This window comes from Canis lupus, chromosome 1 (assembly GCF_011100685.1).
Source record: "Canis lupus familiaris isolate Mischka breed German Shepherd chromosome 1, alternate assembly UU_Cfam_GSD_1.0, whole genome shotgun sequence".
Classification (NCBI taxonomy): Eukaryota; Metazoa; Chordata; class Mammalia; order Carnivora; family Canidae; genus Canis; species Canis lupus.
The window spans coordinates 116704474-116717051 of record NC_049222.1 but is presented as its reverse complement, the minus strand read 5'-3'; the positions used below and the strand labels follow the sequence as shown (position 1 = coordinate 116717051).

Below are 12578 nucleotides of genomic sequence, written 5' to 3'. Positions count from 1 at the left end.
CCCCCCCCCCCCAAAAAAAACCTCCAGTAACTCTTAGTTTTTTATAGTTAAGAGTCTATTTCTGGTTTTAGGTATGCTGATAGTCAAACTCCAAGAGAATATTAATAAATGACCTAAATGGGGCATCCCCAGTGGTGCAGCAGTTTAGTGCCGCCTGCAGCCTGGGTTGTGATCCTGGAGACCCGGGATCGAGTCCCACGTCGGGCTTCCTGCATGGAGCCTGCTTCTCCCTCTGCCTGTGTCTCTGCCTCTCTCTCTCTGTCTCTCTCTCTGAATAAATAAATAAACAAATCTTTTTAAAAAATGAACTAAATGTACAAGATAAAAAGGAGAATAACAACAAACCACTTCAAATATAGAGAAAGTATTAGTAAAAATAAAAATAGCTCAAGAAAAAATTATTTCTTTGATAAAAAATATATCAATACAAATGTTGGTAAATTTGATGGGGAAAAATGGATGAATACATGAGAAATGGGCATGATTAAGAGATTACTAATATGTGGAAATCTAGACAAAGTATGCAATATTTGTGGAAAAAATGTAATTTGGGAGCACCTGGGTGGCTCAGTGGTTGAGTGTCTGCTTTCTGCTCAGGTCGTGATCCCAGGGTGTTGGGATCGAGTTCTGCCTCTCTCTCTGTCTCTCTCATGAATAAATAAAATCTTTTTAAAAAATGTAATTAGTTAGAATTAAGAGATGTAAACCCTTAGTAGACTAAAATGATAAATGCAGGGGGAAAAGGTTTCATCTTTTTTAAAAATACTTTATTTGTGAGAGACACACAGGCAGAGAGAGAAGCAGGCTCCTCTCAGGGAGCCTGATGTGGGACTTGATCCCAGGACCGGGATCATGCCCTGAGCCAAAGGTATAAGTTCAATCACTGAGCCACCTAGGTGTCCCATGGGAAAAAGTCTTAATATAGTCAAAGAGATCACCAAGCCAAATTATTGTATGGGCAAAATCTATAAAAAATTCAAGAGCTTCCAAATCAAATGAGATAACAAGGTCACCGTTTCTTTGACAGAGAGAGTACAAGTGCAGGGAAGGGTAGAGGGAGGTGAAGCTGACTCGGCTAAACAAGGAGCCTGAGGCCAGGCTTGATACCAGGACCCATATATCATGACTTGAGCCAAAGGCAGACACTTAACTGACTGAGCCACCCAGGTGCCCCAGAAATCAAATACTTCAGATAAAACCTTAATAATCACACTGTAAATCGGGACAGCAAACTAATTTAGACCACTACCTATTTTTTATATGGCCTGCAAGCTAAGAATGGTTTTTACATTTTAAAGTGGTTGGAGGGCAGCCTGGGTGGCTCAGTGGTTTAGCGCCACCTTCAACCCAGGGCTTGATCCTGGAGACCTGGGATTGAGTCCAATGTTAGGCTCCTTGCATGGAGCCTGCTTCTTCTTCGTCTCTGTCTCTGCTTCTCTCTCTGTCTCTCTCATGAATAAATAAATATAATCTTTTAAAAATTAAAAAAAAAATAAAGTGGTTGGAAAAAAGTAACATGAAATCATGAATTTCAAACTTCAGTGTTCATAAACTCATTATAACAGAACAGCATATGGGATGCATGGGTAGCTTGGTGGTTGAGCGTCTGCCTTCAGCTCAGGTCATGATCCCAGGGTCATGGGATTGAGTCCCGCATCGGGTTCCTTGCAGGGAGCCTGCTTCTCTCTCTGCGTCTCTGCTTCTCTCCGTGTGTCTCATGAATAAATAAATAAAATCTTTTTTAAAACCCCACATATATTCACATTGTCTGGCTGCGTTCACCCTATAACATAATTGAGCACCTGTGTTAGACCAAGGGGTTTCCAAAGCCTATAATATTTACCATACAGCCCATTACAGAAAAATGTCAATTCTTGCTCCAGATAGTCCCTTTCTAAGAAACAAGTCCTATTGATTTGGTTAACATAGTATTCTATGCTATCCAAACCCAGAAAACAAGTAGGTTTTGGATAGCAAGGAAATCTTGAAATGCAACAAAAGAGAATTCCGTAGCAATTCTGGAGTTTGTATATCTAAACGTAACACTTGAGAATTTGAGCAAGTCCCATGATCATTTGTACAATATTTTTATTAAAAGCATGTTTGGGCAGCCCTGGTAGCTCAGCGGTTTGGTGCCGCCTTGGGCCCAGGGCGTGATCTTGGAGACCCGGGATCAAGTCCCACGTCGGGCTCCCTTGCATGGAGCCTGCTTCTCCCTCTGTCTGTGCCTCTTGTGTGTGTGTGTGTGTGTGTGTGTGTGTGTGTGTGTGTGTCTTTCATAACTAAAATCTTTTAAAATATATATATAAATAAATAAAAGCATGTTATATGCTCCACTAAAGTCAATGTGGATATAATGAGTGACTTTATGAGTTACCTCCTCCAAGTACCATGTCTGCATCTTATCTATTATAACCTAATCCCACATCTCATGGTGTGTAGCAGCATATCAAACCAATGCAGTTAGGAAATAAAACTCTCATTTGACTGGTTCATATGAGCATGGTCCAAATTAAATTTTTTTTAAGATTTATTTATTCGTGATAAACACAGAGAAAGAGAGGCAGAGACACAGGCAGAGGGAGAAGCAGGCTCCATGCAGGGAGCGTGACGTGGGACTCGATCCCGGGTCTGCAGGACCAGGCCCTGGGCCAAAGGCGGCGCTAAACCGCTGGGCCACAGGAGCTGCCCCTGTCCAAAGTAATTTAAACATGAAATCTTGTTTGCTCCTAATTGCTGTTAACATCTTTGGGAAGTGTGTATGCTTGGAAAATGTATGGGGTTTCTCTTGTTTTTTGGCAAAAATGAATCAAAGGGTGAAATTAAGCAAGCTATTACAGGTAAGCAAGGAATTTGGGGATGGAGTATTTCCCATCTCCCTAATATCAGGCACTATAAGACGCTAGACAGCTCCTGGAATTGCTTAAAAATACTAAGATACCAAATTTTTAAAAAAATTACCTGATAAATATATGGATAAACTGTAATTTTGGTTTGCAACTCAATTTTAAATAAGATTTAGAGGGAAAATGCATGAAATATAAACCTGTGTTAATGGACACATGATATATAAAGATGTAATTTGTGATATCAGTAACAAAGACAACAACCTGTAAAGGAGTAGAGATTTCATCTGCAATTGAAGTTGGTATCAGTTTAAAATAGATGGTTATAACTTTAGGATATTATATGTAATCTCCATGGTAACTACAAAAAAAATACCTATAGAATATGCAAAAGGAAATGAGAAGGGATCAAAATATGTCACTACAAAAGAATCACCAGAGCAGAAACACATTAGCAGAAAGTTCTGTGTGAACAAGTACAGGGGTAGAAAAACCTAAACTGTAATGGACAAATGTAAGAGGCTTGGTGTGGACAACCCTGAGAATTAAAGATTCCAAGGGGACCCAGTCATAAGGAAGCCCCTACAGGTTTATTAGTTTTACCACCAGGAGGCCAAATAAGTTCTCATAGCAAAGACTGGAGAAAAATCCTGTTGTGCTTTAGGCAAGAGGAGGGGAAAGTCACCATTTTGGAATACACATAGAGCAGTCATAACAAGGCATGCCCCCCAATAACCTACTGGGGTTTTATTAGCATCTGACCTGTGGAAGAGAAATGTCCAACTCTAGACCACTGTAGTCATCCTGTTTTATATTGCGGGAGGGAGACTGAAAACTGATGAAGTTCACAGTCCAGCAGAACAGTTTTACCAAAAGACCAAAATTATAAATTTTGTATGGAAAGGCAAAATATCCAGAATAGCCAACACAATATTGAAAGAGAAGAACAAAAGTGTAGAATTGACAATACCTAACTTCAAGACTTAAAACTACAGTAACAAAGATAGTGTACTTGTGAAAGAATAGGCAAATACGTCAATGGAATAGATTAGAGAGCCCAGAAATAGACCTACTCAATTATAGTAATCTTTGAAGCAGTAAAGGGGAAAAGATAGTCTTTTCAAATGGTGCTAGAATGGCTGGACATCTGCAGGCAAAAAAAACAAACAAACAGACACAGACCTTACAGCTTTCGCAAAAATTAACTCAAAATGGATTACAGGGACACCTGGGTGGCTCAGTGGTTGAGAGTCTGCCTTAGGCTTAGGTCATGATCCTGGGATTCGGGATGGAGTCCCACAGGGGGGCTCCTGCGAAGAGCCTGCTTCTCTCTCTGCTTGTCTCTGCCTGTCTCGCTCGCTCTCTCTCTCTCTATCATGAATAAATAAATAAATCTTTAAAAAATGGATTACAGGGATCCCTGGGTGGCGCAGCGGTTTGGCGCCTGCCTTTGGCCCAGGGCGCGGTCCTGGAGACCCAGGATCGAATCCCACGTCGGGCTCCCGGTGCATGGAGCCTGCTTCTCCCTCTGCCTGTGTCTCTGCCTCTCTCTTTCTCTCTCTGTGACGATCATAAAATTTAAAAAAAAATGGATTATAGTTCTAATTGTAAAATGCAAAACTATAAAGCTCATGGAAGATAACAAAGGAAAATATAGATGACTTTAGGTTTTGGTGATAACTTTTTAGATACAACACCAAAAGCATGATCCATGAAAGAAATGATTGATAAGCTTTACTTCATTAAAATTTTTACTTCTACTCTGCAAAATACACTGTTAAAAGAATGAGAAGACAGGCCACACACTAGAAGAAAATATCTGCAAAGACATATCTGATAAAGGATTAATATCCAAAATATACAAAGAATTCTTAACATTCAACAATAAGGAAACAACCCAATTTTTAAAATGGGCAAAAATATGGACATCTCACCAAAGAAGATGGCAAATAGATGGCAAATAAACATACAAAAAGATGTTCAAGATCAAATCATGAAAGAATTATAAATTAAAACAATGAGATACCAGTACACGCTTAATGAAAATGGCTAAAATCCAAAACACTGACACCCAATGTTGGTTAGGATATGGAGAAACAAGAACCCTCATTCATTGTTAATGAAATACAGAATAGTTACAGCTTTTGGAAGATACTTTGGAAGACGGTTTGGCAATTTCTTGCAAACTAAAGATACTCTTAGCATACAATCCAGTAATCATGCTCCTTGCTGTTTACAAGCTAGTTAAAACTTGTAATCACACAAAAACTTGCACACAAGGTAACAACAAGATGGTGGAATAGTAAGCCCTAGAACCTTCTTCCCCTATGGAAACACAGATTTAACAAACCAACAAAATAACTGAGAAATCCAGAAACCGGTCAAGATTTTTACACTCCAGGCAGGCACAAGGCTAAGGTCATAGAAGCCTGGTAGGAAATTTGTAATACTCCATTCTCTCTCATCAGACAGTCCCCATCTGCCCCCAAACCAAGGCACATTTGTTTTTTTTTTTTAATAAATTTATTTTTTATTGGTGTTCAATTTACCAACATACAGAATAACACCCAGTGCTCATCCCGTCAAGTGCCCCCTTCAGTGCCCGTCACCCATTCACCCCCCCCCCCCCCTCCTCCTCTTCCACCACCCCTAGTTCGTTTCCCAGAGTTAGGAGTCTTTATGCTCTGTCTCCCTTTCTGATATTTCCCACACATTTCTTCTCCCTTCCCTTCTATTCCCTTTCACTATTATTTATATTCCCCAAATGAATGAGAACATATAATGTTTGTCCTTCTCCGATTGACTTACTTCACTCAGCATAATACCCTCCAGTTCCATCCACGTCGAAGCAAATGGTGGGTATTTGTCTTTTCTAATGGCTGAGTAATATTCCATTGTATACATAAACCACATCTTCTTTATCCATTCATCTTTCGATGGACACCGAGGCTACCAAGGCACATTTGATTGGAAATCCCCAACTCCCATCTTCTCTCTGGAGAGGGAAAGAAGTAGAACGTTTCTTTAAGTGACTTTTAGGGAGGCTACCCAAGGTACCGATGTCTGTCTTGCTTGTATCCAAGTACTTGACTGGATTGTAGTTAAGAGTTGAGGGGATTTTTGAGAATAAAGACATCAACCAAGTGCTAGAGTCTCCAGTACCACTAATAAATACTGGGAGGAGCCCCAGACCATGATTTACAACAGCCCCACAGATACGCTACAATATCATAGACACACACAAGGGGGGGAGCTCCTACGTAGCATCAAAAGGATAAGTAAAGGGATCCTGGGTGACTCAGCGGTTTGGCGCCTGCCTTTGGCCCTCGGCACGATCCTGGAGTCCCCGGATCGGGTCCCGCGTCCGGCTCCTGGCATGGAGCCTGCTTCTTCCTCTGCCTGTATCTCTGCCTCTCTCTCTCTGTATGTCTATCGTGAATAAATAAATAAAATCTTAAGAAGAAGAAGAAGAGGAAGGAGGAAGAAGAAGAAAGAAGAAGAAGAAGAAGAAGGAGGAGGAGAAGGAGGAGAAGGAGAAGAAGAAGAAAGGAGGAGGAGGAAGAGGGGAAAGAGGAGGGGGAGGAGGAGGAGGAGGAGGAGGAGGAGGAGGAGGAGGAAGAACCAGTAAACTATTCAAATAGATCGCACACACAAGTCTTGGAAGAATGCATGCCCAGAAAAGATTTGAGAGGTTTCCAGAATCTCTAGCGAGGCTATGTGGAAAAAGTCTTGGAAAGGAAACTACAGAGTCTGAGACAGTTGACTGATTCTTCAGATGCTGAATCCCCTCAACAAAACCAAAACATACAAGAAGCAGGCAACCATGACACATTTAAAGGAACCAATTAAATCTTTAAAAAGTCGAACCTAAATAAGCTAAGATATGAATTGCCAAAGAATTCAAAATTACCATCATAAGGATGCTCAATGAATTAAAAGAACTCGTGTCCACTAATAGATGAATGGATATCTACATACAGTGGAATATTATGCAGCCCCAAGAAGGAAGGAAATCCTGTCACATGCTACAACATGGATGAAAATGAAAGACATTCTAAGTGAAATATACCAGTTACAAAAGAATAAATACTATATTCCATTCATATGAACTGTTCAAACTATTCAAAATCACAGAAACAAAATTTGGACATTGCCTTAGGAGAGGTGGTACATATTTGTCACTGGAGTGAAGATTTTGGTGTCCTGGGCAAAGCTGAAGGAGCAAAATCATCTTGGTCTTAGGCTGGAGTGATGTCACCTTCAGCAGAAAACTCCTGAACCAAAGTGATGTCATCTGGGATGTAGGACTGAGGTGAGCTTTCTAAGTGGGTACCCAGTTGAAATGATATGAATCTTAGCATTTACTATATTTTATTGAAAGTGTGGCTTTTGAGAGTTGAGGCCTCTGAATTGTAAAGTAGTGAAAATACCCAGACCAATAGTAATAAGACAACAGAATGTTGTGCAGCTGCACCTGACAGGTTTTTTGGTTTTATGGTGAAAATTTAGCTCAAATGGGTTCCATGTTGGATTAGCAGCTACTTGACCCATGATACCATCTATGTGAATGGATTTCAGGAGGGTTTATGTCTTCACTCTGGCCTCCAGTGCTTATGGCAACATAAAAAATGTATAAAGATAGGGAGACACATTATTAAAGGACCTTGTATATAATGAGTCTTTATATACATGGAGATGAGACACATTTCCCTTTTACTTATTTTTAATTTTTAATTTTTTTTGAGAGGTGGGGGGAGTGACTGAGGGAGAGGGAGAAAGAGAATCTTTTTTTTTTTTTAAGATTTCATTCAGTTATTTGAGAGAGAGTATGCACAAGCAGGGAGAGAGAAAAAGGGAAAAGCAGACTCCCTGCTGAGCAGGGAGCCCAATGTGGGGCTCAGTTCCAGTCCCCTGGGATCATGACTCGAGCTGAAGGGAAACACTTGACTAAGCCACCCACACACCCCAGAGAGAGAATCTTAAGCAGGCTCCAGTGTGGAGCCCAGTGCAGGACTCAATCTCACAAGCCTGACAATATGACCTGAGCTGAAATCAAGAGTCAGACACCTGGATGAGTCATCTCGGTGCCCCACATTTTCCCTTTTAGTTTCTTTTTTTTCTTAATATTTACTTATTCATCGGAGACAACACACAGAGAGAGAGAGAGAGAGAGAGAGAGAGGCAGAGACACAGGCAGAGGGAGAAGCAGGCTCCATGCTGGGAGCCCGACGCGGGACTGGATCCGGGGACTCCAGGATCACGCCCTGAGCCGAAGGCAGGCGCTAAACCGCTGAGCCACCCAGGGATTCCCCCCTCCCCTTTTAAATATAAGAAATAGTGGAACACCTGGGTGGCTCAGTGGTTGAGCATCTGTCTTTGGCTCAGGGCATGATCCTGGAGTCCCAGGATTGAGTCCCACATCAGGCTTCCCTCAGGGAACCTGCTTCTCCTTCTGCCTACGTCTCTGTCTCTCTCTGTGTGTCTCTCATGAATAAATAAAATCTTAAAAAAAAAAGAAAAGAAAAGAAAGAAGGTGTGTCCTGGCAAGGCCTTATACTGTGGTCTTAGTATATTTAAAGCCATGTATAATTCTGATTTGTATCTTGGGTATCTGTGAGGCAACTGACTTTTTTTTTTTACCCTGAAGGGAATACTTTTTAAGCAATGGACCAGTCGTCTGTAATGAATGTGAAGATGGAGCCATTTGTTGACCAGGATGTCCAATGCTAAGGTGACTGCTGGAAGTTTTCTCAAGTGTATTGTCACTTGGGTCCTATCATTTATGAAGGAAATCCTGGCTAAGGGATGTGAATTCCATCATATAAGATGGTTAGCAGTGTTATTTGTATAGTCTACAAACTCTTGATCCCAAGGGGTTCAGGGGGAAGGGAGACCTCCTCCAGCAGCATGGCATCTGGCATGGGATTGAGGACAGGGGAGTCCAGCTCTCCTGCAAGTGGCATATGTTGGCCCAGATTTGGCTTCATCCTGTCTTAAGGAGGTCTCAGTAGCTGTGTCAAGCTTGTGAGGCACTGTTTCCATAACCCAGAGCATGAGAAGCTGGGTGTTGAGGGTCACAACCTCACTGTCTGTGAGAGCCTTTTTTTCTAGGAGCGCCCAATATGTAGCCAACCATTGGTTGTCTTAATGATGTATATAGCATGAGGCCAAAGATGAGCAGTTTCTTGCATCAGAAGTCTTTGGATAACTTATGGCCTTTATAAGTGGTCCAAAGACTCCAGGAAGCATGAGAAGAGGTTACCAAAGCCTCTAGGGTGAAGGAATCTCTGAGGATACTAACAAGAGTGTTGATTTTAACATGGAGATTTTAAGCCTTTGTTGAAGACAGCCCCATTTAAGGAGGGCTGATTTATCCATGGTAACATCAATTAGATAAAAACAAAATTTATTAACGAAGACTATGCTGCCACCAGTACCCAAAAAGGACTTAAACATCTTGGACTTGTATGTCTACAATGATTGTGTCAAATGAATCTCCTTGCAGGAGTACACCAATAATAGTGCCATACTCATGTTCCTAGAGAAAGGTAGATACAGTTAAGATCTTGTCTGCAAAGTTTGTGATGACAAAGCCATTGAGGTACCTCATGGGTAGCCTGGAGAAGACTTAAAATGTCCCTCCCTTTGGAGGCAAAGATAAAACTGCAGGTGAGAGGCTGTTGAAATAGGCATTAAACAGAATATGTTAGCCAAATCTGTAAGATCAAAATACTTACCAGTTGTTGATTGAATAGAATAGTAATTTTAATAATACCAGATATTGGGTATGGGGCTTCTAATGGATGGGACCACAGCATTAAGGCTGTAGTAATTCACCATGAAGCATCATTCACTTACGTACTTAAGTTTTATATATATATATATAAAGTTACATACTTTATATATGTTTATATATATAAAGTTACATACTTAAGTTTTATATATCTGATATATATGTTACAATATATATGTTATAATATATTCCTTCCTGGTTTAAGGTAGGCAAATTAGGCCATCAAATGGAGAAGTAGAAGGGAAAATCACCCCTCTATAAATTAGAGTTTATATAATAAATTTTGATCCTTGAAGCTCCCGTTTTAATTTATATTGGGCCATATTACTATTTTAACTGAGAGTCTGTGGCATCCCATATTATCAGGCTATCCTTACTCCCTACCCCCCAATCCACTGGCTTGTTTCTAACTTAATTAGCTTCAAACTAAATTTTTAAAGTGGAATCAACCAGAAGGTAAGAGTGTAAGGGAAATGATTTTCCAACACTTCTCATGTACACTAAAACTGTAGGTTCCTTTTTGGGAATACAGCAGGCTCTTTGCTGTTTACAAGGTGTGTAGGAAAAATGTCACTTCTCATATTTCTCCTTTCGTCTCACGCTACTATCACACTGATAACACTTCTGACACCCAAAGTATGGGTGTTATCCCTACTCCAAGAAATTCTGTGATACCAGCTGCGGGCCTACACTTTAACTCAATCCTGACACTCTCTACCTGGAGATAGCACCAGATCTCATAAGTTAAGGGCTCAATCCCACACGACTATCCCCTCACCATCACCACCTGCCCAGATTCTTCAGATAGCAATCACAAGTCTAGGTTGTTACTTGTCTTCTGATCCATCAGCTTTAATGCGGAGATTCCCAAGACACCCTCCTAAGATTTGATTAATTTGCTAGAGCAGCTTACAGAACTCAGGAAAAGTTATACTTGCTGTTTACCAGTTTATCATAGAAAGATATGCTAAAAGATATAGATGAACATCCGGATGGAAAGATACATAAGGCTAAGTCTAGGAGGATCCCAAGTGCAGGAGCTTCTCTATCCTGTGGAGTTGAGGTGTGTCACCCTCCTGTTATGTGTTACCCTCTTGGTACGTCATCAGTCTGGAAACTCTCCAAACCCCATCCTATTGTGGTTTTTATAGAGGCTTCCTCACATAGCCAGAATCAATTAATAACTCCATATCCAGCCTCTCTATCCTCTCTAGAGGGCTGGACTTCAGAAAGGCCCATGTGGTAAGGAATTTGGGGTAGCCTCTGGTTCACAGCCAGCAAGTGACTGAGACCCTTAGTAACTAACCATGTGATCTTGCAAGCAGATCCTTCCCTAGTTGAGGATCAGATGAGACCACCACTGTTCTGGCCAATATCTGACTACAGCCTTGTAAGACCCTGAATCAGAGGACCTAGCTAAGCTGTATCTGGACTCCTGACTCAGAGAAACTGCAAGGTAATAAATGTGTGTGGCTTTAAGATAAGTCTCTGATAATTTGTTAGGTAGCACTAGAAAACTAACACATCTAGGTTTTTTTTTTTTCACACCTAGGTTACTAAAGATTATTCATAAATGTCATAGTTCAGTGTTTCTCATTATTATCTGTTCTGTGAGGATGGTATTTTGTTTCAGGGCTAAGGATTAGGTGTGCAATCCACATCCAAAGTTTACTCTTGTCTGCCCATTAGAATTATTAGGGATTTCACTTGAACCCTTAGCCAGAGCTAATCAAACAGAATCTCTGGAGCCAGAATCTGTTGGAATGTGTTTAAAAAAAAAAAAAACTCTTAACCATGTGATCATCACATTGGTGACATCACCAACAAGACATATCAACATCAGATTCCTCTGGTATCAAGCTCTGAGGATACGTCACTTTTAATACGTCACTATTAATGCATAACCTTAATGTAATCAGAGAAAATACTGGATCAAACCCAGACTGAGGAATATTCTACAAAATAACTGGCCAGTATTCCTTTAAAAAAAAAGTGTCTAAGTCATGAAAGACAAGAAAGGACTAAGGAACTGTCACAAAGTGGAAGAGACTAAAGAGAAATTAACAAGTAAATGCACCATAGGATATGGCCTGGATCTTGGACTAGGTATCAGTGGCTAGGACTATAATTACTAGTTTGTATCAGTGTTAATTTTCTGGTTTTGATCATTGTACCAAGGTTATATAAGATGTTAACATTAAGTGAAACTAGATGAAGACTAAAAACTGTTTTTGCAACTTTTTTTTAAAATAAATAAAAAATTATTTATAAAAACAAAATGCCTCTCTCTCCTTGGGACTTTCTCAAAGTACCTACTTTTGCTCTTCAGAAGCACAAGTAACAACCAAGTGTTGTGCCCAAGATCGCGAATCCGAGAAACCACCGAGGAGCCGACACCGATGCAAACACACGAGGGTTTATTTACAAGCTCAAGCTTGGGTCCAAGTGTACCCGACACAGCGGAGCAGGGACTTGGACCCTGAGACTAAGAGGCGTAGCAGCTTTACAGGGGCCAGCGGCCCATGGGATACACAGAAAGTTGCAGTCATGTCGGTCCACACGCAGGTGGCCGATTGAATTACATCTTACCCTATAGTATCCATTTGAGCTGGCCTATTACTTTGGTCAGAATTGGCGAGGAGTTTTGGCAGGCACAAAGCAGGGTTACATTGTTATGAGCCGATTTCTGATTAGGGTGTGCCCAGCGGCTTGACTAGGGTGGGGAAGCGCCTTGAGCAATAAGCAGGTTATGTGGGGTCATACAGGAGGTGGCAGGTGTAGCACAAAATGGAATCAGTCCTGCTCTGCTTGTCCAGGGGTAGGGGATTTTTGTTAAATTTCCTGGGTCCCACACCAAGACATTTACTTTTACTTTGGTGATAGCAGAAGGACAGAGTTGGAGGAATCAAGTAGACCAGGTCAGTCTGCCAGCTTGTCAG

General features: G+C 40.9%; 1 protein-coding gene and 1 long non-coding RNA gene across 2 annotated transcripts in view; one reads left to right on the top strand and one right to left on the bottom strand.

Annotated features, from left to right (window-relative positions):
• Window positions 1-5678: 5678 nt before the first annotated feature.
• ZNF793 (zinc finger protein 793) overlaps window positions 5679-12578 on the bottom strand; it is a 40045-nt gene continuing 33145 nt past the window's right edge. The window contains exon 8 of the mRNA XM_038529208.1: window positions 5679-5841. Within this exon, the coding sequence (XP_038385136.1) occupies window positions 5765-5841 (77 nt within the window). The 3' untranslated portion in view covers window positions 5679-5764. The remainder of the gene's footprint in view (window positions 5842-12578) is intronic.
• Window positions 6475-11478, top strand: LOC111090530. The gene is made up of 2 exons (XR_005354710.1): window positions 6475-7158; window positions 8494-11478. It is a non-coding gene; the product is annotated as an uncharacterized LOC111090530 (long non-coding RNA).